Genomic DNA, 27,796 nt, shown 5'->3' on the forward strand with positions numbered 1-27,796 from the left:
CTTCAGAAGCATGAAGGAGCCTTGGGTTTTTTTCATTAAGGACAGTGATAATGGCCTTGGAATGCTCACTATATTTTGGCCTTTCACCCCAGCATTGTGCTATTAAATCATCTCTGTCCATACCACTGTGGATGGAGTAAGGATTCTTTCCTTTACAGCCGTTGTTCATTTGCACGGTGACCTGATTCTACTTCAGTGAGAATTGCCATTGGAAAATTCTTCTCTTGCTGAGTAAACAGGTAGATAGGAACAATTCTGCCAAAACAGCACGTTAGAATATCCTTTACACCTTCAAACAGTTAGCCAGCTCCTTCAGTTCATGTTGAGTAAGAGTACTGTGCAGCTCTCTTGCTGTCTTATTACAGACGTTAGAATAAATAAATTATGTAGTCATGATTAATAGGTATTGCATGTGTATTTTATCTTCTGTTGTTAACACAAAGTGCCATTTTGGTGATTTAAAAATATTTCCAGCTTAAGGAACGCTTCATTTTCTCCAAACTTGCTCAATTCTGCACCAATTGCTGATGGGGATGGAACATTCTAGAGACCCAGTGTTCACTTCCTATTGGCCCCTCCCTTATCCTCTTCTCCTTTTTTCTTCTCCTCCTTCTCCCTCCTTCTTTCTCTATATTCCCCTCCCTCCTCTTTCTAGAACTCTCCCAGATTATTTCTGTGTTTTTAGAAGAAGTGAAAAGGCTGCTTTTGTTATTTAACAAGAATAACAGAATTTAGAGGCAAGAGGAATGGGGGCACATTTCCATCATTATTTCTCTCCCTGACAAAATGATCTTATCTTTTGAAAATGGTTCTCGTCTGGGTATGCATTTGGTAGCTCCTTTTATCACTGTTTTCCCCAATATGATGTGGTAATGCTACACTAAAATTGCATAGCTTTTATACAAATTGAATTCAAGTTTTCCATATTATTTGAAAGTATCAACTCTATTATGAAAACCATATTCTCAATAAATAAATACTGATGGAAAATATGTCTGAAATACAAATCAGCCAGTGACTCTTTCCAAAAGCGCATGCATTTTGTAATAATCATTTAAAGAGATCAACAGCCCAAGACCCAGTTTATGAAATAATCACCCAGAATAGAACGGCTTGATTTATAGAAAGGTTTGTGTCCCCTGATTCTATCTTCCTTTTGCTAAACCCTTGCTCCCTCCCCTGCCTTTATGGCATATAATTTCTCCAGTGTATTATCAGCAGGATTTAAGTCCCTGCCTGCTTAAGACTTGTCTAATCTTTTCATACCACATGTGGAGAATTTTTGAATTATTATGCGGGGTCCTTTAAGATGCTGTTACGGCAGTGTTATCACGAACGATGTAAAAATGGGCCACATGCTGGCTGGAGGCTTGAGTTAGAATGGGAAGCCTATTTGCTCGGCCACAACCCAATTATCCACAAAACCTCTTTATATTTCCAAGTTGTAAGTAATATTCTTAGTCCATTCTGTTCGTTACACTGAAAAGATACGTGAAAGCCAGCCCCCTAAGTCAAATGGCTTTAGAGCGCATTAGCTAGAGGAATGGACATGTTTACTTGGCTCCTCTTGCCTTGGATTATTTTTTTTGCCAATTCTAACAGGGCTCTATGGTGGTTATGGGGAGAAGTAAGCCATCTTTGAATATTATGACTCCAAAATGTACTACTTGTATCTTGCCGGGGTCCAACCCCAGCGGGTCCAGGGGTCCCCAAAGGTGTGGACGGAGTCGGCGAAGAAGGAATGACACGGAGACAGCGTTCAGTTTATCAGCAGCCTAGCCAGGTTCTAGCTAGGCTCTCCTGCCAATCTCCGCAGTCAGGTTCAGTCCAGGATCCCTGCCATGCTCTCTCGCCAGGCTCCGCCTCCAGGCTCCGAGGCCAGTCCCTGTCCAGGATCCTCCGGCATGCTCTCTCCAGTGAAGTTCTTCTGTCTCTAGAGAATGTTCTGTGTAGGTTCTGTGCCTAGGCTCTGTCTCTCTTGGTCCTGTCTTCCAAGCCCTGTGTCCTTAGTTCTGTGTTCTGAGTTCTGTGTGTTTCTGTCTTGTTACAACTGTATTTATACCAGTTGATTCAATCCTATCAATCTCTATTACAAAGGTTAGGGCGTTTCTTATCTCCATTCCAGGGAGAAAAGATTATGTAGTTTAAGCATGATTGTTCGTAGTCAAAGGGATTAATTACCCACCTGGCACTTAGTTGAGGGGTTTTATTCCCTCCCTAACTTCAGGGGAAAATCCCTACCTGGGGATTCAACCTTTCTCGGAGAGGTGACCTTGGTTAAAACACAGCGCCAAGAAGGTGAGCAAACATATTAAGAACAGTATGCCATATATGCCAGGTCCCTTGAAACAGCAAGCATGGACCAGCTCCCGGCAGTATCTTAGGCAAGTTGCTTAATCCTTGAGGCCCCAGTTTTCTCAACTTCATATTGGAGATGTTATTTACTCCTTCTCCCCCTCCACCTCCTCCTCCTCCTCCTGCTCCTCCTCCTCCTCATCCTCATCCTCCTCCTCCCAGGAAGCCCCTGAGTCTTAGCTGCATCTAGTAGGCACTCAGTAGAAGTTCCCTGCCCCTAACAAGGTTGATTGAAATTTAATTCCAACTGTCCTGCACTTGCAAACATAGTGGTGACTCAGCAGGCTAATCACCAAGGTAAAAAGGCTAATATAATACCTATTGACAGTTTGGAACTGGCTTGATTGCTATACTAGTATAATAAGCCACTTATATATGTTTATTACGTTGCCCCTAATTATCCCCTCCCTGTAATTTAGCAGGCTATTATAGACTGGGTTGTATTCTAATGTTACCTAATGCACATCTTTACATCCCTAACTACATGTGGAAGTTTTGTGATCAGAAAACATTCTGTCCCATAAAATGTATCACAGCATTGCCTTTTTATGATTAGCTGGTTGGTTAAAAGATGCAGGTAGAATCTGATCTGTACTTAATGTGTGGCTGAGATACTAAATATCATTTATACTTATTTTATCATGATTCTATAAATTAAGCAAATCAAGTAAATTACAGTCTGTCCAGCTCACTTTTTAATAACTTGAGCTGATTTCCAGTTATTAGCTGTACTGCCTGAAAATTTGAGTGAATATTTGGGGTGACTGTGGTAGCAAAGTTGACCGTGAACCAGCCAACAATGGTCCAGTTGTTTGGTACATGGCTTTAGGACAGGGGTGGGCAAACTTTTTGACTCGAGGGCCACAATGGGTTCTTAAACTGGACCGGAGGGCCGGAACAAAAGCATGGATGGAGTGTTTGTGTGAACTAATATAAATTCAAAGTGAACATCATTACATAAAAGGGTACGGTCTTTTTTTTTTTTTTTTCAGTTTTATTCATTTCAAACGGGCCGGATCCAGCCCGCGGGCCGTAGTTTGCCCACGGCTGCTTTAGGTTGATAGTAGAAAGAAATAAAGATAAGCACTGACATTCCACCTAAGTTTTGGACTAACAAGCCACATTTATTTATTTAAATTTAAATGTGCAGAAATAAAATTAAATTTAAAATTTAATATCTCAAGCATGCTAGAGGCACTTCAGCTGTTAAACAGCACTTAAAATTTAAGTAGGTAGAAAACTAAAATTTTAATTCTTTAATCTTAGCCACATTTCAGACGTTCATATGTGACTCTTGCCTACCATATCGTACAGCTCAGGGAAGGGGTCCATCATTGTAGAAAGTCCTATTGGACAGAAATGCTCCAGACGCTGGACTAGTGAATGAGGGAATAAACAGTCAAATAATGCCCTGACTCTCCAGGAAACTACTGTAAGTAGAACTCACTGAAACATACTTAACAGATGAGCCCCCTGAGGATATTGAGAAGTGTGTTATTCATTGAATTAATATAAAATATTTATTCTTAAAAAGACCAGATAATCTGGGTCTGAACATATCCTCTGGTTAGTTAGGCAAAGGTCCTTAGATATTTTTTAAGTTAAAAAAAAAGAGAAAGGATCTTTCAAATCACGAAGATGAAGGACAAAGATCACGTGTTGCTTGAGTTAAGTAGTGGAACAGCGTAAGTTCAGTTCCTTCAGTTTCTACTGTCTCACTGTTATTCTCATTTCTTCTGAGCACCAAGCATAATTCAGGCTTCTTCCAGGGGTACACCAAACACCCAGAGCAGCTGCCTGCTTGGTGAGAAATAGATAGTAAAAAAAGCTAATGCACTTGAAACCTGTGTTATTTCATTAACCAGTGTCACCCCAATAAATTCAATATTTTTTAAAAGAAAGGGAACAAACTAAGTATTTCTCACTGATAACAGGCAGTACAAAGAAAGAGGACATGAAGGTGTCATAATAATGGGAAGTTTGGGGGAAATTTGGCTATCTAGCCAGGGATATAGAGGTAATAGAAGTAGTTTTGTTTGGGATTAAATGCCTACTTTGATTATGCCCTATAAAAATGAAAGTAGGTTACTTGCTAAACTGAATTAGAGCAAAAGAGAGCGTGAGCATCTTCAGGGATATTATCATCCAGCAGGGCAGCCAAGTCAAACTCTTCTCCAAAGACAAAACAGCAGAGCTGAGCTGAGCTTTCCTGTGGCACTCTCTCAGCTACATCTGATTTTACGGGAAGCTGGTGAAGGTGACTGGTGAATAAAGACAGGAGGGGAATAGGGCATTTTGATCACATATGTATTTATGCATTCTCTCATCATGAGAGCCCTTTTTTACCTATGCACCCCATAGGCATTTACTGAACACCTACTAAGTGTCAAGGCTTTTATAAGCTGTACAAGATAGAAAGTAAAATGAGGTAGACAGGATAATGTCAAAGAAATTAGGAATGAAATATTTGATGAAAATATCGGGAAGATAAATTGTTCAGAATCAAATTGATTTTCTGTTTATTTTAACCTAAAGTAGGAGTACAGGGTAGTTATATGTTTTAGTATGAAATATGACAGTTAATTTTTATGTTTTACTATGAAAAATGATAGTGTATTTTTGAAGTATCACATCAAGAAATTTATAGTTGACTAGCCTAATGTAATACCCAACAAAAATTAAGTAAAACTCATGTCATTATCTTATGGATTCTTTTAACTGCAGATTATATTCTGCATACTGCCACATATAGTAAATCTCATATGCTACACAAAAGGACAATAATGTGACTTTAATTATTGTCCTCTAACTTCAATGTTCCTGCATCATTATATTGTTTTAATAAAGGTATTAAGTCTGTTTAGTAGGAAGATACCTAGGGAGATAAGTACATAATGTTCCCTATTCTATGAAAACTCTTCTCTCTCTCAACCCAATCTTCACACCTTGGGAAACCCAGATCACATCTAATATAGCCATTGCGTTGGGTCAGAATTTCAGAATACAGAACACTGGACAGGTTCAGGGGATTGCCCTGGGTTGAAATTGAAAGATTTTAAGTTGATAATACACTATTTCTGCTTCGGATCATAGTTCTTGAAATCTGAGTCCAGAGGTTGCCATCATTGTCTGAGAGGAAATGATAATGGGGTTTTATCAACTATATGTCAAATGGTGGAACTCATAGAACATGGTGACATGGTCAATGCAAGTGACCTGTCCCTTACCACCTTACCTACACTCATAATCAGTTTTCCAGATCTTCCAAATGAAAGGAGAGTGAAAGGGGATTAACAACAATGACTCAGAAGTCAGGCTGCATTTGAATTCTGCCTCTTTCACTTACCTGCTAGCTGGGATAAGTTGGCTTAGCTAAATCACAGTGTTGTCCTATGTAAAATGGAGTTATCTTTCAGGGATGTTATAAAGCCTAAGAGAAAATCTGTAAAATGGGACACAACAGTACACTCTCAACTGCTTATTCTGATGATTAAATGAGGTAATTACTGTAAAATACTTAGCATATTCTCTGGTACATTATCAGCCCTCAATAAATGCTAGCTCCTATAATTGTTCATTCCTCCATTGCTGGATTCTAATTATTTCTCATGCAATTGTGTTGTTCCTTAACACTGCAGGTAATTTGTTCATTTCCGTCTCTGTGTTTTTCATGTGTTTGAAACTTTCTCCTTCTTTAGGCTATTTCATAATGCTCTTCTATTTCTACTTTAAGATTTCTAAGAGCAGAAAGCCTCCTTTGGCTAATTCAAATTCACCACATGGGTCAATATGTTAGTCTGCATAAGTTCACCTTTCACTTTCCAAATTTTGAACCTTACCTTGTCATTCATTCATTCAACAAATAGCCCTTGTTTCCCCAATGGGCTATCCTGTATTTCTCAGCACTGGGAACCTAGCCGTAAATAAAGACAAAGTATTTATCCTCAAGGGGGTTATATTCTAGTGATCGAGAGGTACAGTAAACAAAAATAAATGATGCAGAAGAATAGAGCAGCTAAAGGGGGTATGGAATGAGGAGGACAGAGGTGATTGCACAAGGGAAAAGCAGGAAAGTCTTTATGAAGGAGGCCATTTAAGGGGATCTCTAAGTGAATTTGGGAGGCATGCCAGCAAAGATCTTGGGCAGAGACATGTCAGACAGAGCAAATAGCAAGAGCCAAGACCCAGGAGATGGGGGAGGAGGCAGAGTGGAAACATGAGTGAGCAGGCAGCAGGGCCCAGCTGTGAAAAACCTTCAACCCATGCTAAGAAACATTGATTCAATTCTCCGTGCAGCGGCATCTACACAGGAGGGGGGGGGGGGGCATGATCCAATTTTCATTTCTCAAGTGGAAGCAAGGAGACTCCAGAGAAAGTGAATGTGGTTTAGTAAAGAGCTGTTAGTTGCTCAAGTTTTGGTGGGACCTGTGGAGGTGTTGAGAACTGGTGGAATTCGGGATACCTTTGGAAGATGGGGACAAGACTTGCCGCTGGATGTGGGATGGGAGAAAAGACAAGGGCCATATTTACTCCATGATTTTAGGCCTCAGAAGCTGAGTGAATTGTGGGATCATTGTTGGGGTCAGATACTGAGTAAGGAGCTGTCTGGGAGAGTGTGTAGTGAGGGAGGGGAGTACTATGGGGGACAAATCAATGATTCCTTTTTTTTTTTTTTTTACTTTAGGTTAGAGTATTAAATAGATTTAGTTTTATTAATTTAGTGAGACAATGAGCTCACATAAGGTGCCAAATATTTTGAATATAAAACTAAAAGCAAATGCCACAAACTGCTATTATCTTCTAATAGTGTCAAACTGAGTAGTTGTTGGAAAACATGGGCGAATTCCCATGCAGTAAACTGTGGAACATCTGTGCCATGTATGCCCCTCAGGCATGCACCGCAGGGATATGCACTGCAGGGATATGCACAGTGCCATGCACAGAAGACACTCAAAGGTGTATTCATCACAGAGAAGGCACCTTCTTAGAAAGCCTCCGGCAGGCCAGTGACATCATTTGATGTGGCTAACACCACAGAAAGGAGAATTGACAAAAGGAGGCCTCAGATCTGCAGCCCAGTCTTCCAGCTGCCAAGATTTTCGAATGAACCATTCCAAAATGGGCAAGGTAGTGCCAAGATAAGTATTAGCTCAGAATCAGCTTGCTTCCCGGCATGTACTTTGCCTATGTTCATTAAACAGGAGATTGGATTCTGATGGGATGTCTATGCAGGGATGATCCAGAGTAGGAATCACCTTATGGCTCTGAGATGCATCAGAATTTTACTGGCAGAAGCCTAGTTCAGGCTTAAGCAAAGGCTGCAGAATTAAGGAGGAGTTTGCCTTTGGACGCATAACATCCCTTTTCACTACCCTTTCCCCCGCCTTGCAATCTTATATCCTCCATTCGCTCAGGACATCCAGAAGCCAAAATGTTACCTGAAAAATAATGTTGAATCTGCACATACTTTTGTGATTGTTGATTCAAGTCACTGAATTTTACAAGGAATAAACTTGGAAATCAGAGCGGTTAAGGCCAATCATAGGATGGGTTAGTACATGGGTGGGAACCCCAGGTCTACGTCCAGTGTCCTAATTCAGAGTTGTTTATGAGTCCCATCCACTGTTTTAATAAAGACACCTATCATATTGGGTTTAATGCTAATCCAATATGACTTCATCTTAGTTTATTAAAGGCAAAGATCTTTTTGGGTACATATGAAATTTTTGGGGGGGACACTATTTAAACTAGTACATCTACCACCTACCAATCAGACATATTGTTAAAGTAAGATGACAAGTAATCATATTGAGGCAAACTGTGAAATTTAAAAATAATGATAAAAATAAATATTTATTTACTTTTCATTAGGAAGCTAACTTTTTCACTTTAAAATAATCTCAGAGATTGTTGCTCAAGCAGAGAAGTATTAAGCATCCCGAAAGTCTTTAAATCATATTTGATATGTTTCTACCTTTTTTTCTCTTTGAAGTTCTAATGCCGGCTTGTAGGCTGTAGCACGAAGCACTTTCTGAATATTAAGGGCTGCAAACTGCTCAGGTGACCCTAAGGGAACCAAGGAGCCCAAGGAATCATTTGAATAACAGAGTTTGCAGAAGCTGCCAGTGAGAGCTCTTACTGACACTGACCACACACTCAGATTTTTACTGTTTGACCTTCGGTTGATAAAAACCCCATAATCACTTCCTCCCAGGCATTGATGGCAACACCTTGACTCTGATTTTAACAGCTACAACCTGAAGCAGTAATTATGTGGCATCACCTTAAACTCTTTCAACTTCTGCCACAGCAATCCCCTGCACCTGTCAAATATCCTGGGAGCAAGAAATATGGCTCAACCCAACTCCTACCTTAGATGTGACAAAATTAAATGGGACAAAGATAATAGTGTGAGAGTGGGGATTCCAGCCTAGCATAACATTTCTACCACAATGCTGAAGTGTGACAAAGTGTGTGTGTGTGGGGGGGGGGGGAGGAGGGCGAGCTCATTTGTGTGTGCTTGCATGTTCAAACCAAGATTAGCTTTGATTATTTTAGGGAAAAGAAAAAAACAATTAGTTGAAAGTTAACTGCCTTTTAACAATTCTTTAATGAGTTAAAATACTTATTAGGTAAGAAATTATAGCCATGCCAGGGTAGGTTTAAAAAAATCCCAACATGATTGAGCTTCATCCAGTCTGAGTGAGTTGTGCTAACTGTTGTGCTGAGGAACATGCTAGACACCTAATTTGAACTTCTTGTTATAAATCACTAACTTGATCCTAACCCTCAGTCCACTGTGTTGATTCAAAACCCTCTCCTACTACCTAATAATAATTATTACTTACATTTTTCAGGGGGGGGGGGCAATTGACTTATAGTTCAGTCTAAGCTCCTCTCAAAAATGTTTAGGACTCCCAGAGAAAACTGATGCTACGTCTAGTGAAGTATTTTATCATTTAATATAATACTTAACCACAAATAACAATGTAATAATAGATTTAACATATCACTGACTTACTTTAGATTATGCCAACATCTTGCTAATTTTACCACTTTGAATATGATTTCTTCTATCTCTTCTTTATAATTTAACTAGAGGCCTGCTGCACGAAATTCGTGCACTTGGGGGGGGGGGGTTCTCCTCAGCCCAGCCTGCGCCCTCTCGCAGCCTGGGAGCCCTTGTGGGATGTCCAACTGACAGCTTGGCCCGCTCCCCGACATCCTTACTGCTGCTGCAGAGGCGCAAGAGGCTTCTGCCACCGCTCTGCGCTCGCCAGCCGTGAGCCCGGCTTCTGGATCAGTGGCTCTCCCTCTGTGGGAGAGCACTGATCATAAGGGGACAGCTCCTGTGTTGAGCGTCTACCCTCTGGTGGTCAGTGCACATCATAGTGACCAGTTGTTCCACTGTTTGGTTAATTTGCATATTAACCTTTTATTATGTAGGATGTTCTTATAGTAATTTTGAATTGCACTCACTTTAGAAATATTGAATTTTCCTCTATTCTAATTAAAGAATTCTTGAATTATCCTGGTAGCATTGCCTATAGATGTAATGTTTGGTATTGAGCACTTGAAATATGGCTTGCCCAAATTGAGGTGTGCTGTCAGTATAAAATCTACACTGGATATTAAAGGCTTAGTACAAACAGTGTAAAATATCACATTAACAAATAAGCAAAGAAAAGAGATTCATGAACACACACAACAGTATGATGATTGCCAAAGGGAAGTACAAGGGGATAAAAGGCAAATAACGGTGATGGAAGGAGTCTGACTTGGGGTGGTGAATATACACTAAAATAAACAGCTGATGTATTGTAGAATCTATATAATTTATTTGCCAATGTCACCCCAATAAATTTAATTAAAATTTTTTTACATTGATTATGTTTTGAAGAGATGACATTTCAGATATATTTGGTTAAATATATGTTATTAAAATTAAATTTATTTAATTTTTACTTTTTAATGTGGCTACTAGAAATTTTAAAGTACATATGAATATTTTGTCTCACACTAATATTTATATTGACAGTGATGATTTAATATATACCCTTATGTCTTATACCCAACTAGAAGGCAGTCAAGAAGACATTAAAAATATCAGATATTGCTAATGTGATATTAAATTGATATTGTCAATCGAATATTAAATTGAGATTCAGAGTTACTGAAATAGAGTAGATAAATTTATCTGCAAGAATTACCTAATATATTTATACTTAGCAATTAATTTATTTTACTGCAGATTTACCCAACATCAATACCAATAGCCTTTGAACACCAAAGACATTTTTTTTTCCGATTGGTCTGACAATTTATAGCACCAATAAAAATAAAAGCAGAACAGCCCTAGCTGGTTTTGCTCAGTGGATAGAGCATCAGCCTGCAGACCGAAGGGTCTCAGGTTCAATTCAAGTCAAGGGCACATGCCCAGAAGGGAGTGTGCAGGAGGCAGCGAATCAATGATTCTCTCCCATCATTGATGTGTCTATCTCTCTCTCCCTTTTCTCTTCTCTAAAATCAATAAAAAATATATATATATTTAAAAAATAAAAATAAAACCAGGACAGATGGGGTTAAGGACAGAAAGGATTCTTTGGATGCAGAGCCGCACACCGGTGTCCCTGTGTTCAGATTTACTTAAAGTCATTGTCCAACTTCCCTGAGATGATTAACTGCTGAAGTCTATTTGTCTTCCTGCTGCTATCTCTGAACAAGCCTAAATCTTCCATGTGGTTAATAAACTTCTTATCTTTTGAATACTGAAAATAAAATAAACTTAATCCTCAGGGTAGTTCAGTCAAGAGTCCGGGAGCCTTTTAGATGTGTCTCAGAGATAGAGGACAGCCTGGTTTTCTGCCCCTTGCGATTATCAATCTTCCCCATGCGCGCATGTATGTGTAAGGGTGTTAAAGGTGCTTCTCAGTGATAAATGTCAGTGGCATCGCACAGTGAATATTAATTTCAGTGTTGTCAAGGTCAGATGTGTGCCCAGGTTCATTGTTCCTGGAATTTTTATTGCAGCCACTGCTACGAAAGATTTTTTTATCTTGGGCCTCTTTGTTCAGGCTTCAAGAGCAAAAGGGAGCATCATTCTTCAACATCCATGCACAATGCTCTGACAAAAGGTGCCTTAGCGCAGTCTTCCCTGTCCATTGGGACAGTTATTTCTACTAAGACCAAAATGTGGGTTTAGAGGCGCTAAGTTAGGTGTGAGGAGAAAAAAATAGATGATCACAAAATCTGGAGACTAGCTGATGTCCCTGAAAAGCCGCTGGCTGTCTACGGAAAATGAAAGAAAAGAATTGCAGGAGACTGTGAATTTTAAGAGCGTTTTTATTGCTTCCCCGGCCAATTCTCGCAAGGCCTAGCACCTTGTAGAAGTTAGTTAATATGTACTGAGCATTTACATAGTGCCAGATGCCATTTGCCAAATGTTTATCCTTAATCTCCACAACAAACCCAGGAGGTGGATACTGGTATTAACCCCATTTTTAAGAGAAGAAAAACGTAAACTCCAAGATACGTAGTAGCTTGACCCCAGCCACATCGCCTGCACGAGGACGGTTCTGGATTTGAACTGAGGGTCTCTGATGGTGGAGGCCACACTCCGGGTTGTTAGTCTCTGTCACCAAAGCTTTATTAGTTGGCATCCGTTGGCATTGCCTGCATCAGAGTAGCCCAGACCTCTGACTTGGAGAATAGAGTTCTAAATTTCTTCCTTAACTTACAGTCCCTCCCCCAAGAGCCAGCTTATCCAAAGCAGTATCTTATCTCTTGAAGCCTAGAAATAGAAAAGCAATAATTTTCTTTCCCAAAGAGATGGTATCTTTAAGGTAGGATCTTTTTGACATTATGTAGACAAACATACTCACTTGACTGTCTAAAAAAAGATCACTGCTTTCTTCTCCTCTGATAAATGGCTGCAGAACTCTTATAAAAGCAGCCTCTACACGTCATTTTATTGCTCTATTAAAACTACAAACATTGTATATCGATTCTTCCCACACTGACCATAGTACAAGCCAACTTGAGAAAGGTTGCTGGGATAAAGTTACATCATCACCATGGGAACACTGAGTTTGCCGAAGACTGTTTCTGTGATGCATACTACAGAGAAGTGATATTTCTGTGGACAGAAAGACAACCTGGAAGTATATCCAAGTCTCAAATGAGTAGGAAGTAAGTGAGAGGCCTGCCCCTTCCTAGGATTCGCTGCTTAGGCTCTTCCAATGGAATAAATTAGAATGTATGGTCTGGATAACAACAAAAGTCACCCTGCAGAGAATTTATTTGGAGGTTAAAAGGCTTAACTTATATCTGATATTGTGACACACCAGGCAGATCTTGGTTCCTTTATCAGGTACTCTCTTGGCCATTTATGGTTTGTAAACGTAATCCAGGTCAGGACCATGCCCTACGCATGTACGGGATTCTGTGCTTCCCATTTCCCTTCTACATACATCACCTCCTTGTGTTCTTCTAGCAACCTTGAGAACCAAGAACAAATACTCATTCCTTCAATTGTCTGATGAAGGAACCAAAATATGGAGAAGTTTAAGGGACTCGAGTTCAGGAAACAGTAATATCAACCACCACAGTATTTGGAACTCTTTACTTTCTATGTAGCCTCCTATGATCCTTATCATAGCCCTCTAATGTAGATGAAATAATGTGCAGAGTGTTTAAGTAATTTGGCCCAAGGATAGACTATTATTAGAGAAGAGATTTTGTGGGGGTTTTTAAATCCACATATCACATTTTTCTAAAATTGGTAGAACATTATTTGATTTTTTGATAATGCTAACAAAGTAGAAAAGAAAATAATTCCATGCTTGTGAGTTTTTTCCCCAATAAAATATTAATTGTGCCATTAAATACTTCAGAGGATAAAGTATTTAAGTACAAATAATATTTTACTTAAATGCTTTATTATCTGAAGCTTTCCCCAAACCGGTTTTTCTCTCCATTTGCCAACTGGTTAAGTTCTCCTCCAGAAAGGCTAATGTCAAGGCCATTACCCATCATTCTCATGCACACCCATGTGTCCTGACTCACTAGATTCTCCCTTCACACCTGAACTCACCTGTCCTTCCTTTACGCATCACTGCAGTTCTCTATGTTTATTGAGCCACAGTTGTTATATGGCATTATATTAGTTTCAGGTACTCAACATAATGCTTCAATATTCGTATCCACTGCAAAATGACCACCACAGTGAATCTAGCTACCATCTGTGACCATAAGAACTTAGAATTTTATTTTCCTTGTGATAGAACTGTTAAGATGAACTCTCTTGGTGACTTTCAAATATGCAAGACAGTGTTCACTTTGGTCACCATGTTATGCATTCCATCCCGATGACATTTATTTTATAACTGAAAGTTTGTACCTCTTGATCCCTTCACCCATTTTGCCCACTTCTCAATCCCCCTCCCCTCTGGCAGCCATAATAAAATATTTCATAGTACTGGAGATAGCATTATATGCTAACCATATAAAAAGTATGATTATTTTTTAAATCAGTTTATACTTTTATCTAAAAATTTAAACATAATGGAAAGTAACCAAACCCAAGCTATTCTGGGGAGAAATTTTTTAAAAGGAAAAATGTCAGTACCATTCATGAGGTTTATATGACATCAAACTGCCTTTAGTAATACGGAAACCTAAGCACATTTGGCTGAAACTTTAAGTTTTTAGCTCTATTGTTTGATATCTTTTAAGCAATTATTCTAGATCATAAAAACAATTGCTTTTGACATTACTTAGAAATCTCCCGTTTACATGGTTTGAGACCTCAGTTATGAAATCAGAAATGTACTTCACCCACTCTAAATCTCTAGGCAGTGCCTGTGTGTTTTAAAGTGCAATTAAAAGAACTCTCCAAGTATTGCCAAGATTATGACAACTTGGCTATGTTAGTGAAAAATCTGAGGAACCGCGTGGAATGAAAAGACCTTATTTTGAAGTCAATTCTTGTAATCACTTTTTTTTTTTATCAAACTGCTTCGAGTTCTAGGATGAATCACAAGAAGACTACTTTCAATACTGTTTCTTCAAAGAGAATTGTTAAAGTTTTTCCTACTGTGCTGTCAAAAATATCCATCACTCAATGTACATGCAGATATGTGTGCCTATAGAAGAAATATGTAAGTTAAGTCATATATATCACACACATTTTATATATGTGTATAGATGTATAGGTATACCTGTACAGACAAAATCACACAATGACACAGTTGATTATATTGTAAGTTAGCAGATAGCACCTATTAAAACCTAAAGTAAAATTATTAGGCAATAACTGCTTCCTCCAATCAAATCTTGTCATATTTATGTGGTTTTGTAACAGAAACCGTACCCCATACTTTGTGCTTCTTCTTGCCAAATTACTGTCATATCGCCTAACAACCTATAGTTCAGTCAAGAGGGGGTTTCATTATGTTAACAATTACATTGCCTGCAGGCTTTTGATGTTGCATTCCCCATGCAGAATAGAAAAAGATTTCATAGAAATATCATTAAAGCTGTTAACTACAGGAGGAAAAAATCAAAGAGGCAATCAAAGCATGCGCTTTATTATCAATAAATGCAAATAGTTTCAGCAACGCCTCGCATTTGAAGCAGATTCAGTGGGGAGATCACTGGCAATGGAAGGTGCTGCTTAAATAAGAGAGCTTCATGGTATAAATCTACTTGGATCTCTACAGATAATTACTTAGATCCCTGGCTATCTAGTGTTTTCGAGTGGACTCAAGAACCTTTTTTAAGTTAACAAAAGCAGAAGGACGTGGACTCACCCTCAGAATTCTGTTCTGAATTGAAGACCTCTGAATTATAGGTCGTCATTTGAATGACAACCCATGAGACATATATTTTTAAATGCACTGTTACTAAAGTAGTTCTTAAAACAAAGGATTTGGTGACTGTTAAATTGATGATTTAGGAACAGTAGGACACATTATACTGCACAGTCATTTAGAAAAGACTTTAAATATTCAAATGTTCAACTACACATTCTCTGACACTAACATTTGTCTTCATTTCAGACTTCCAGCTGAGAAACATCAGCATAATGGTGAAAAGACATCAGCCTTATGCAGGATTATGAAGACAGTGGCATAACCCTTCTAAAGCTTTTTCTAAGAATACCTTATATTCACATTCTTATTTGGAAGGGATTATTTAAACTCTCAAGATATTTTTAGAACTATATATTTGATAAATCATAATTTAGGTTTTAGTCTGATTTCTACAAATATCACATTACAGTAAAGAAAAGTCAGAAAGGTAGATGGATAGATATACATTGAAATAGAAACAGAGCAAGAGAAAGGAAAAAATGGGTATTAATTAATATATGCCACGTGATTTCTTAATGATCAGAAGCCCTAACATCTTATAAAACCTAAAATATTTATTGAATTAAACCAGATGAATTCAGAAGTCTTTGAATGACCGTAATTTGTAAAATGAAATGTAATGTAAAATGAAATGTAAAAATCTATTCACATACATTTCAGTTTTTGAAACCAATAGCATTTTATTAAAAATCGAAGATGTCTCTTTAAAGTGAAATTATTACCATATTTTCTATCATGAAGTAATTTACAATCACTACAAGTGATTTGATAATAATCACCAGTTTTCAAAACTAAAATAAAGCAGAGATATTATCTAATACATTGGGAGCTAACATTTGAAGAACAATGGGAACTATGGATCCTACAACTCCAAAAATACACATACTACATTCTTGAAAATGTTTATACAATTTCAGGGGGTCCATGGACTCGTTGATGTTAACGACTGGTTCCTATAATAAGTAGATTAGGGACAAGAAACTATACTTCTGACTCTAATCTTAATCAATTAGAACTCATTAAACAATGATATTCTCTCTCTCTCTTCCCCTCTCTCTCTCTCTCTCTCTCCCTCTCTCTCTCTCTCTCTCCTCACACACACACACATACATCTTGTCTTCAATATGACTGTGTCTGATAACTCTTGCTTTAATAAAAATTCAGCTAACGTTTATATGCCATTTTAGAGATTAATATGCAATAAGATCTCATTATAAAGTACTCTGATATATTATAAATTTATATATAGTCAGAAATTACTGTTCCCTTTGCAAATAGTGACATGTAATACATCTCATTTACTTTGGCGTAAGTATTTAATTTGTTCTTAGGTACAGGTATTATAATGACTTTCTACTGAAACGCAATATTGAAATTTAAAAAGGTGGTTGGTTAGGCTGACATTGATTGATGAGTTACTTGCATGGATTATGCATCTATTCTGAAATCTTTCCATTCTTTGAAGAAATAGGTAGCCTGAATAGAGATGGAGAGAAATTAGATGCAGTTTGCCACAACATTATTGTCCAAAGGAAGGGATCGGTGGTGATCATTAAAGACATCTCGGAAATGATGAGTAGTTAAGCCCATTACCTTTCTTGACTGACATACTAAGATGTGATGAAATGGAAGGCAGATGCCGTTAACTGTATTGATTTCACATCTAATTTCCATTGTTGAACATTTGTGTCTCCCTTTTTCTCTTTCTCTCTCTCTTTCTAATGTGCATATAATAAATCAGATGTAAAACTATATGTTATTCTTAACTATACTTTATGATATGAATCTGAATAAGAAAGTATAGTCATGCATATATACATATACAAACATACCTCCACAATTAATATAAAACACAATATATTAACTACAAACCTACATTAAAGCTATAAATCAAAGGGAAACTGTTCAGAAATTATGAGTTTGAATTTATAGCACTATTGTGAAGAAGAGTAAGCATTTAATAGTTTATGTGGAAAAATAGTCTTGGTTCTAGCCATGAATGCTGTGGGGAAGAATATCTCACAGGCAGGCAGTGTTTGGATCTGGATTAAACAAATAATGATGTAGATGATAAAAATATGATTTGATGGTGATTCTTTGATGTCTTGATGTTTATATTTACTCAGAACAGCATAGGTTATTATATTTTCATTTTATTTCATAACAGAAAGCTAAAGTAGGAAATAATTTAGTAGTAAAAGGCAGTCTTTTCTCAGAGAAAGATAATTGCAAACATTGAAACAGCCAATAGAATGTTATCATGTGGATGGAAACTGGTGAAAACACATACAGTTGTTTGAAAGTACTTAAACTGAATGCCCTTTTTGAATTCTGATGTCTAAATTTTCTGCTTGAAATTCTAGAAACCTAGACACACTTCTTTCCTGATAGTATCTAATGACCAGAGAGAATATGTCAGTGGATTAAGAAGTGATCAGAGTAGGCACTACCAGTGTGAACTGGATCCAAATTATAGTACTTACTGCCTGGTGTTTTCCCATCAGTGACTAAGCTACATGTGCACATAAAGAAATTACACCTTGTGCAGAGCGCACACAGGCTCCATGCACATGACAAACATGGATGTACATACCAACTTCAGTTCTCACCAGGTGTCTTGAGGAAACACTATTTTCTGATCACTTGCAGTGACAATGCTGAATAAACCACATCAAATGAGTTAGACTACATAGTTTATTTTAGGCTTGTGATTTACGGTAACCTTTGGTAATTGTATGTAAAGTCGTTCATTTGGCACACATCTATTAAATACTATCTGCATACCTAGCATTGTGCCTATCCCTGTGGAGAAGAGCATTTATCTTATTATTTGGGAAACTAAGTGGAGGTTTTTGACCATTCTCTGGACCAAGAGCCAAGACCCTAGCAGCCATGGCTGGGCTCAGCAGGGAGGAAGTTGGCCTCATGTTTGTTCTTGTGGGGTTGCTCCTTGAGCTGTCGATGTCCCTGTGGTCTCTTCTTCCCACAAGGCCTGATGGAAGTGGTTGTGAGGTTGGCCCGTCTGACCCCCATGCCCCCAACAAGTCCTAGTTTAGCAGGCTGTGCATCCCCGGCTCCTACCCTGCCAGGCAACCCTCTCAGCTCGTTCTTCCAGATTCTCAGATGTCTTGTTCTGCAAAAATTCAAATCAATTTGAATTATTTTCCATTACCCTCTTGTGCTCCAGTGAAGCAAATGAGCAGAATATCCTCAAATATCCTCCCCCCTTCCATACACTCACTTCTCTCCTAGTCCTGGAAAAGCTTCTACCCTGGAAAACCTCCCTTGAATGTGTTACATCACACAGAAGGAATGATGGCCTTGGCATTTGGCCATTTTTAAACTTTAGTCTTCATTCCCAGAATGAGCCATGTTAGTAGTAGTAGCTTTCATTTTATCCACAGAGTAGTGAGAAGGAACTCATTCAGTTAATACTTTCCACATCACTGGGCTGCGCAGATATGCTCTGTGAGCTTCCAGAATCCTCACATTCACATGTGCCAGAGCAGGCCGCTCAGCCTCAGTTCTCCTCCTTTCTTTGGCATCTACCTTCCTTAGAAGAATAGTGGACTCCAAATCAGAAATGTTCCCTCATGAGCTGTTTGCTTTGTCTTTGTGAAATTACAGAAGCATCCAAATTGTTTAATTTTCATGTTGTTATTTCAAATATTGTACTTTGCAAATCCAGTTGAAAATGTCAGTGGGCAAGTTTTTAATTTGCTTCGGTTTGTTTTTCCCCATGAAGCAAAATGCCTCCATTATAATCTAAGTCTAATTGTATCACTATAAGCTTTGACACAGGGAAGACTCCCTGTAGGTCAGTATTGTCTACCGAAGGCCCCTTTGTGGAAGAAGGGATTTTCCACAGACAAATGATCCCTTCCTGGAAGAATAGCAGCATGGGATGCTCTCATACCATGTCTTTCAAAGTGCAACCGTTTGGGATCTAGAGGTCTACTTGTGGAAGAAAGGATGCATGAAAGAAGAACAGGGAACGTGATAATGAACCATGTAGAGATGGCTTGGAATAGGAGACGTCTCTGTAGAGTCATGAGAGATATACATATGTATCTGTATATTTGAGTATACATATGCACATATGCATTTGTGTATATACATATATACACAGTCATATGTTTCCTGATTGCTGAAAGGATCTAGAAGCAAGGACAGCCAAACAGCAATGAACAGTCTAACACCCTGACCTTTGTCTCAGATACCATTCCCCGAGAAAAGAACCAGAAACCTTTTGGAGAAATGTGATACCAGAGCTGAGGCAGGATCAAGATGAACCTGTAATATATTATGCCAGGAAGAAAGGAAGTGCTCCTGTGAAGGATGGGGCATGTCATAAGGACAGAAGATTAAAGGGGGCCCCACTGGCCAAATCTGGCACAATTCAAACACCCAAATAGTTAAGTGCCGGGGCTGACCAGCTGACCCTGAGCAGCAGATGAGTAGATTACTCTGACATATGTTTCTGTGAAAGAGAAGGCTAAGGGGCTTGTTTGGCTTTAGGAACCAAAACAGCCCCAATTACCTGCCTCATTAGCCTTTATTGTAACAACAGCTTGAACTGAAATTAACCTCTAGATACAATCAACAGGGTAGGTATCCTTGAGAAAGCTCATGCTTCTGCAAGGTCAGGTCTTAAAGAGTAAACATAGAGATTTCAGCAAAACACCCGGGGGATCAGACTTGTTTGGACAAGTCAAGGTAGGGGCTGCCACCTTCAGCAAAGTCCCGGACCTTTTGCAGAATCCTCCTTACAGACTTTCCAACCAAGTCCTGTGCTTTCCCACAATTAAGAACAATAATGAATTGTAGGCTATGATAAAGAAGGAACCCATGTCCCCATAACGATAATAGATACATAGAGAAAAATATGGGCTCTTGCTTATAATTGAATGCTGAGTGCCAAGTTGCTAATTCAGAAGAAGTGCTTGAATAGAAAAATAACCACCTTTGTAATCACCCTGGTAAAGGTTGATTCCATCAAGAACCATGAGTAGATGCTGACTCTAAGGAGAGCTGATAAAGAGCATGATATTTACCTGGTCCTGATGCTGATGTAGCCATCTCCCCACAGATTGCTTATTAGCTGGAAGTGATGGATCAGGGGTCAGAGTCGGGGTGGGAGTGCAGGGTGGGCAGTAAATTCCACCTGGAGAAACCTGACAGCACCTTGACCAGGTACCCAACATTCACATCCAAGTGACTAAGAGAGGTTTTGTGCCTCTGGAGGTGATGCCCTGAGAAGGACGGACATCTCTTCATGTTTCATTTCTGACTGGAATGCATAACCTAAATTCAACATAAAGAAACAAAGACAAACCCAAAATGAGAAACATTCTATTAATTTAAAAAAAGACTATAGTCTTCAAACATATGAATGGCTTAAAGATAAAGAAAGGCTCTGGAATTATTTCAGCTTAAAACAGACTAAAGAGACTGGCTGAGGAAAGGTAGAGAAATGCTACATCAATGACAACATTGGGTCAGTTGGCACAATAGCAATACAGATGAAGATTAGATAAAAATATTGAATGAATGTGAAATGCACTGAAGTTAATAACTATAGTATTCATGTACACATTAGCTCTTAGGAAATATGCACTAAAATTTATAGGGGTAAAGAGCTGTGTACAGCTTAATCTGAATAGAGAGATATGGATATATATTCTTTCTACCTATCAAGAGATAATAAATAAATAGTCACAATATGTATTTATGTAGATTATAGGTAGCATTTATCACTACACATAAAATCTATATATAATAGGTGATAATGCAATCTATAGATATATATAGAAAGGAAGACTACATATGTCTAGTGAGATAGATATGATAAAATATATAGAGCAAAGTGTTAACAATGGGTATATCTGGATAAAGGGAATGTGGGTGTTCTTTGTATTATTCATTGTTAAAATTGTCTGTAGGTTTACAATAATTTCTAAAGTTTTTAAGAAGTTCTTAACAGTCATTTGTAAAGGTGAAAAGAATGCAATTGTCAGTAATAATGGTTCTCAAGATCCGGCAACTGGTGGGAAAATATGTGAAAGTGACATAAAATATGTGTTTCTGACATGAATATATTTATTTCCCCCAAATGAATGTGTGAGCAGTAATACCTTAAGGCGGCTGGGTTTCATGGAACAAATTCTGAAAAATGATCCCGAGACACAGGTGCCTGGCAGATCTAAAAAGGTATCATTAGATATGTCAGCCACGTTTTCATATGATAATTTGCTATGGAAGTTCAAACTCGCAGGACTGTAGTATGGGCCTTTAATGTATAGCTGTCCAAAGCTAGGTGGTACCCAAGAACATGCACGGTGTGTTAAGTTAACATAGTTACACTTGCAGTGCCAAGACTGTATTTATTTTACATTGTCATAGCATGGCTATTTTCCATTTACCATTCACAAACCATACATATTTAGGTGTATTTGCACAAATAAAAAAAAAATAGGCACAATTCAAAATTTGCAAAGCTGGAATCTGAAGGATTTTCTTAACGCATTTTGTACCCAGACCTGATCTTATGCTAGACTATGGATAGTCTTTAATAATTCTAGTTGGTGTGAATATCATATATTTGCTGAAAATACATGATTTGATAATAGGGTACTACCACAGACTCTAGTAGGGAGCTTACATAAAGCTCTGCATACCCACCATGTTAGCTTTCTAACGTTTGAAAATTTCTGGATCTGAAAATACATCCGGACACAGTGTTTGCTTAAGTAAATGTAGACCTGTGCTGTCTAGCTACTCTAATGCAGAAGTTACTTACCCTTGATTGAGTTAACAGTTATGAGAGAAAATGGAATACTAGAAAATAAAATGGAAAATTAAATCCTTCAATTAATATAAAGGAGCCAGAATTGGGCAAGACCTTAAAATGCTGACTAAAGACAGTGAGTGTGGTCAATTATCCATAGCCGTGCTGTCTATTGGAGTGAACCAAGATGTCCAAATATTCTCATGGTAGTTTCTTGTTTCCCTCCGCAGTTATTAGCAAGACACAGGCAAAGCCACGCTGACACAGTGGAACTTTCTCCACACTACGAATTTCGATTAAGAATCCCACCTTTTCCTCCTATTATCCTTGACCAGTTTCTTCAACTGTAAAATGAAATAAATGTAGATGCATATAAGTCCTCTTCTGAATGTGAAAATGAGAAATAACTCCAAAATGTTACTACTGTGTATTTTATGGTTTTATATCCGTATTCCGTATGGTTTTAAAGGTACTACATGCTGCTATAGTTTCCTCAAACTGTAAAAGATGTCGTTCCGATTGTTTGGAGAAAGAGAACCCTCTGTACTAATCCATTTCTCTTGTACACAGTGCAAGTTCCAGGGCCAGTAGAAAACCTGCAAGCTGTATCTACCTCACCTACCTCAATTCTCATTACCTGGGAACCCCCTGCCTATGCAAATGGCCCAGTTCAAGGTTACAGATTGTTCTGCACTGAGGTGTCCACTGGGAAGGAACAGGTAGGCGAGGGAATGGGTCCCACTGCTGCCACCTGTTGGTTTGGCTCTAGGGCTGGAGAAATAGACGCTTGCAAGCTCCCAATGTCTAGTCCAGTGTCCGGCATATTAATTGGATAGCTGAACAGTTTCAAAGTACCTGTCACTTGAAATGTTACACAATTTAATTGAATTCTGGTGCTAAGAGAGGCCAATGGGTAATGAGATGGATCAGAAAGGATACCTATGTTTTGTGTGAGTAGATAGGTGCCCAGGCCAGTGTAACCACATTTCTATTAACCCATCTGGTCCCAGGAAGCATTTGTATTTTCAGTCCTTAACCTAACAGAGGATTTCTCTTACTGTCAATGATATCACCCAAGTTGCTGTTTTCATTCTTATCTATTTGATGGTATATCTGTCTTCTCCCCATATCAGACTGTCACCTGTCACTTTTTTTTTCAGTCTACCTTACTCAGAAGGCTACCTGCCTCCTTCTTACGTTTTCCCCCAATCTGTCATTAGTACAGACACCTGAAAATAAGCCAATTGGATTTCAGATAAAGCAAGAGTGGCTGAGTCTTAGGGAGACTCAGCAATTCTCCTTTGTGACTGTATACGTTGTTGTAAATCCTCACCCAAGAATATTTTTCCATTGATTTTTAGAGAGAGTGGAAGGGAGAGAGAGAGAGAGAAAGAGAGACAGAGAAACATTGATGTGAGAGAGATACATTGATTGGTTGCCTCCAACCAGGGCTGGGGAACCTGCAACCGAGGTATGTGCCCTTGACCAGAATCAAACCTAGGGCCCTTCAGTCCGCAGGCTGATGCTCTATCCACTGAGCTGAACTGGCTAAGACTCATGACTATTGAGATGTTTACTTCCAGATTCTCAGCTTCATGTGGGAGAAGTTGTATAGGCAAGTATGTAGTTAAATGGGAAAGACAGAGAGGTAACCTTGGGACAGCCTACTTCTAAGGTCATTGTGACGATTCCGAAGCCTCCTGTGGTCTTCGTGCTTCCCCATAAACTGTGTGATAAAGGTTTTTTCATTTAAAAACCTGTTTTGCAGCAATTTTATTCAGAAATAGTTCTAATTCCCAAGTCATGTTGTAAAATAAGAATCACTAGGAGTTCCTCCTATGTAATCATTCATTCCACTTTCTGTGCTTGCCCTTTAGCTCTTAGTTTCATCTTCCTATTCTATCCACTTTTCTACATATTTTAGCTCTTCAATAATGCATATCACCAATCCATTTAAATAAATCCCAAAATGATGTTACCCAAGATAGATGTGAGTGAGAGGATCCTAGCGGAGAGCTAAATTATGGGTCTTCTGGAGCAAACTGGCTCTGATTGCTCAGTGACCTTGACCTTCAGCACCTCATTTCTGCAGCTATGAAGGGCTGACAGCAGCACCCAGCCTACCTCACAGCATTCAGGCAGATACAAACGGTGGCAAACTCTCTGTCAGTTTCAAGAGCCATGAGCCTGTTTCCGCTAGGGAAGAAGGAAGTCTACTGTTTCCTGGGGAGCTATCCACTTAGGGTGCAGGAGCAGCGCTCTGTTCCCCTGAATTTAATAGCTGCCTCCTGCCTGTCAGGCTCTCAGTGTGGCCTCTCTATTCAGTACGTTAGGTGGCGTTAAACAGATCAGATCGGAACGTAATGACTGTAGAAACAGCACGGTCTGTTTTAACCAGTAGTCTGCAGAGAGGCCTGGGGTTCAGCGGGGGAGTGAGTGTCACAAGCGGATTTTACAACAGTTCATTCTAAGGCCGGAGTGTAGTTTTGAGACTGGGAGTCTAATATCCAATCTCCTGACTAAACAGAATGGCTGCCATGTCGGCTTCCATGTGCCTCCTGAATGACAGTTGTTTTATGTCTCCAGAATATAGAGGTTGATGGACTGTCTTATAAGCTGGAAGGCCTGAAAAAATTCACGGAATACAGCCTTCGATTCCTAGCTTATAATCGCTATGGGCCCGGAGTCTCGACTGACGACGTAACGGTGGTTACGCTTTCTGATGGTAAGTTACAGCCAGTAACACTTGACTCACATATTTGTCATGTCACTTTTTTATGTCACTATTTTATGTCATATTTACACATATTTTATGTCACTTTCACACTAGAATCAAATAATATGGTGTCTATGTCAGAGATTTCATTTTCAGGGTTTCCCAAATAAAACTTGATGGCATATGTTAGCATACATTAGAATTTTAGCTACTTCACTCAAACTTTTACAGTCAAATTTAAACTTTCATAAGTCAGGTTATCTTCAAGTGTAACTACTGCCTAGGAGCTCAAAATGATTTTTTTGCACTTTTCTTTATTTCTTTAACCACAAATACATTTGTACATGTATTTGGACTATATACATTGGCATGTTGCTTTTATTTCTCATTCTTAAAAAAGGTAGATTAAAAATTTAAATGATGGACAATTCTACATATTCACCTTCATTTGAAAGTATAGCATAAGGATTTAGGCCAAATAATCCAACATTGAAAGTATTACAGCTGAATATAAAATATATACATTTAATTGTCCCGTGCTAACAAATGAAAGATTACACATACCTTTTTAAATGTCATAAAAGAGAGGAAAAGACTTCATAAAGAGGATAGACTACACAAAAAGTTTCAAAGGAAAACATAAGTATAAGAAATGGATAAAAATGAAATGGGAAATTTAATAAAAAGTCAAAATAAAGTACAGATGAGGATAGAATGTGGGATTAGTGAAAATTCGGGCAGGTGTAGAAATGCAAAGATGTGACCTCCATGAATATTAAAAAGGCAACAAACTATTTCTTGTCAGCACTGGTTTCCATGTTGGTGTGTGTAATTCTATAAATTATTAATCTTTGAATTTAAAAAAATGACTTTAGCTTGTGATTCCTTGACTGAACCACCATTCTTTAATCTGGGAAAGTATCTGGGCCTATATTTCACACAATATCAGAGGGATGAGGAAGGGCATCCATGCTATTAAGGGTAGTGCAACAATGACACGTGCGTAAATCTCATTTGCAATTTCAATTTTAAAAAATGTTCTATGTGTGACACCTCTTCATTTTTAATGTAATTCTTATGCCCATCCAACTGATTCTGTTATTGAAGACAGGACAGAATATTTGTTGGCAGAATAAATTACTTCACAACTTATAATTATAAAAATAAAAGAAAAACAAATGAAAATGAATATTTTGCATAATTTATGTAGATTTCATTCACACTCTGAACTGTAAGACTGTGGCCTTATTTTCCACTTAGGTTTTAAATGTCATAGTGAGAAAGATAGATTATTACTCATTAGTCCAAGAATTATCACTTAGAAATGTTAATGATAATGGAAATGTAGAAATTTAGGAGTTAGAAAATGCCTGTCACTATATCAAAGGATTTCATGATCCTTACCCAACAGGCATCACTGTACAAAGGACCCCAATTTTTCTCTATCAGATACATTTGATAGGAGAAAACGGGAACTTCATGACCCTCTTGACGTGGACTCCCTGAACATGTCCGCATTCATCTATACAGTCATGTCATGTTTCAAGCAAAAAACCCTGCACTCTTGGCTTCCATTCCCTACCACCCATTCCCCTTCTCTCCACTTCAGCGTGATGTCTTCTCCTCTACTGGAGCTGTGCATGGTGAGGTCATGCACCATATAGATATGAACTTAATCACATTTAATAGTCACCTGCTTCCCAGCGCCAGGCAAGCTCATTTCTCCTTGACTAAAAGGGAGATGTGAAAATTAAATGGGCTAATCCATGTAAACACCTAAAAAGATGAGCATGACATACATCTAAGTATTTACTAAATGTAATCTATGCCGATGTGTGTGTCCCTTTCTCAATTAATAACAAAAATTACTATAGAACAAATTCTCTACTTTCTTTCCTGACTAAGGCATGAATAGCCAGTGTGCTATCAATGGACAGTAAGAGATATTTATATCACCAAAAAATAGAAAAAATACATCAACACCATTGTTATAAACCCACTTTTAAGACTTTGTGGCTTTCAATTCCCAGTACAGAAAATAATATTGATATTTATCAAGTGTGGTATTAAAAAAGAAGTGCAAATAGGTATCCGTTCTCTTATTAATTTTTGGCTTTCTGGAAATACTATTTTGAAACTTACATTAAAATGACAGTTGAAGGTTACATATCAACTAACCGGTACCTAGAACAAAATGTGTCGTAATTTTAAGTAAATTTCTCCTTACTCCAAAATTCATTCACCTATCATAAATCCATCTAGTGTTACTGAAATTATATTTTGAAACTAATTGTGAGAAAGAGGGTGTAACATGATTAGTATATGACATGTAAATATTACCATATCATGTGGAATGTAATATTAACCAATGTCATCCCAATATACTTACTGAAATAAAAATAAAAACACAATACACCTACCAAATGGCTAAAATTTTAAAAATTGAAAATACCCAATGTTGGTAAAGATATGAAGCACCTGGAACTTTGCTACATTCTTAGTAGGAGTGTAAATTAGTACAACCACTTTGGTAAAGTTTCTATCTATCGAAGCTTAGCATATGATTCATCCCCCATTGGGGTTTGCACTTTTGCCAGTATTTCTACTCTTTGGTATATAATGAAGGAAATGAGTGCAATTGTCCATCTAAAGGCATGTGCAAGAACATCAAGCAGATTTAGTCTTATAGCCTCAAACTGGACATGGTCCAAATATTACTTGTCAGTAGAGTGGAAAAATGTAAAACAGAATGGTCATATACTATATTGTAATACTATGGAGTAATAAAAAATAACAACAGCCCTAGCCAGTTGGCTCAGTGGATAGAGCAATGGCCTGTGGATCGAAGGGTCCTGGGTTTGATTCCAGTCAAGGGTATGTACCTTGGTTGCAGGCTCCTTCCCAGCCCGGGCCCTGGTCAGGGTTCCTACAGGAGGCAAACAATGGATGCAGTTCTCTCACATCGATATTTCTCTCTGTTTCTCCCTCTCTCTTCCACTCTCTCTAAAAATCAATGGAAAAATATCCTCGGATGAGGATTAAAAATAAAAATAAATAACAACAAAC

General features: G+C 38.2%; 1 protein-coding gene across 1 annotated transcript in view; it reads left to right on the forward strand.

Annotated features, from left to right (window-relative positions):
* Positions 1–27,796, forward strand: part of DCC (DCC netrin 1 receptor) — a 576,336-nt gene that overhangs the window by 331,660 nt on the left and 216,880 nt on the right. The window contains exons 10-11 of the mRNA XM_059704942.1: positions 22,585–22,733; positions 24,601–24,739. Coding sequence (XP_059560925.1) covers positions 22,585–22,733; positions 24,601–24,739 — 288 coding nt within the window. The remainder of the gene's footprint in view (positions 1–22,584; positions 22,734–24,600; positions 24,740–27,796) is intronic.

The sequence above is a fragment of the Myotis daubentonii genome, chromosome 8 (genome assembly GCF_963259705.1).
Source record: "Myotis daubentonii chromosome 8, mMyoDau2.1, whole genome shotgun sequence".
NCBI lineage: Eukaryota > Metazoa > Chordata > Mammalia > Chiroptera > Vespertilionidae > Myotis > Myotis daubentonii.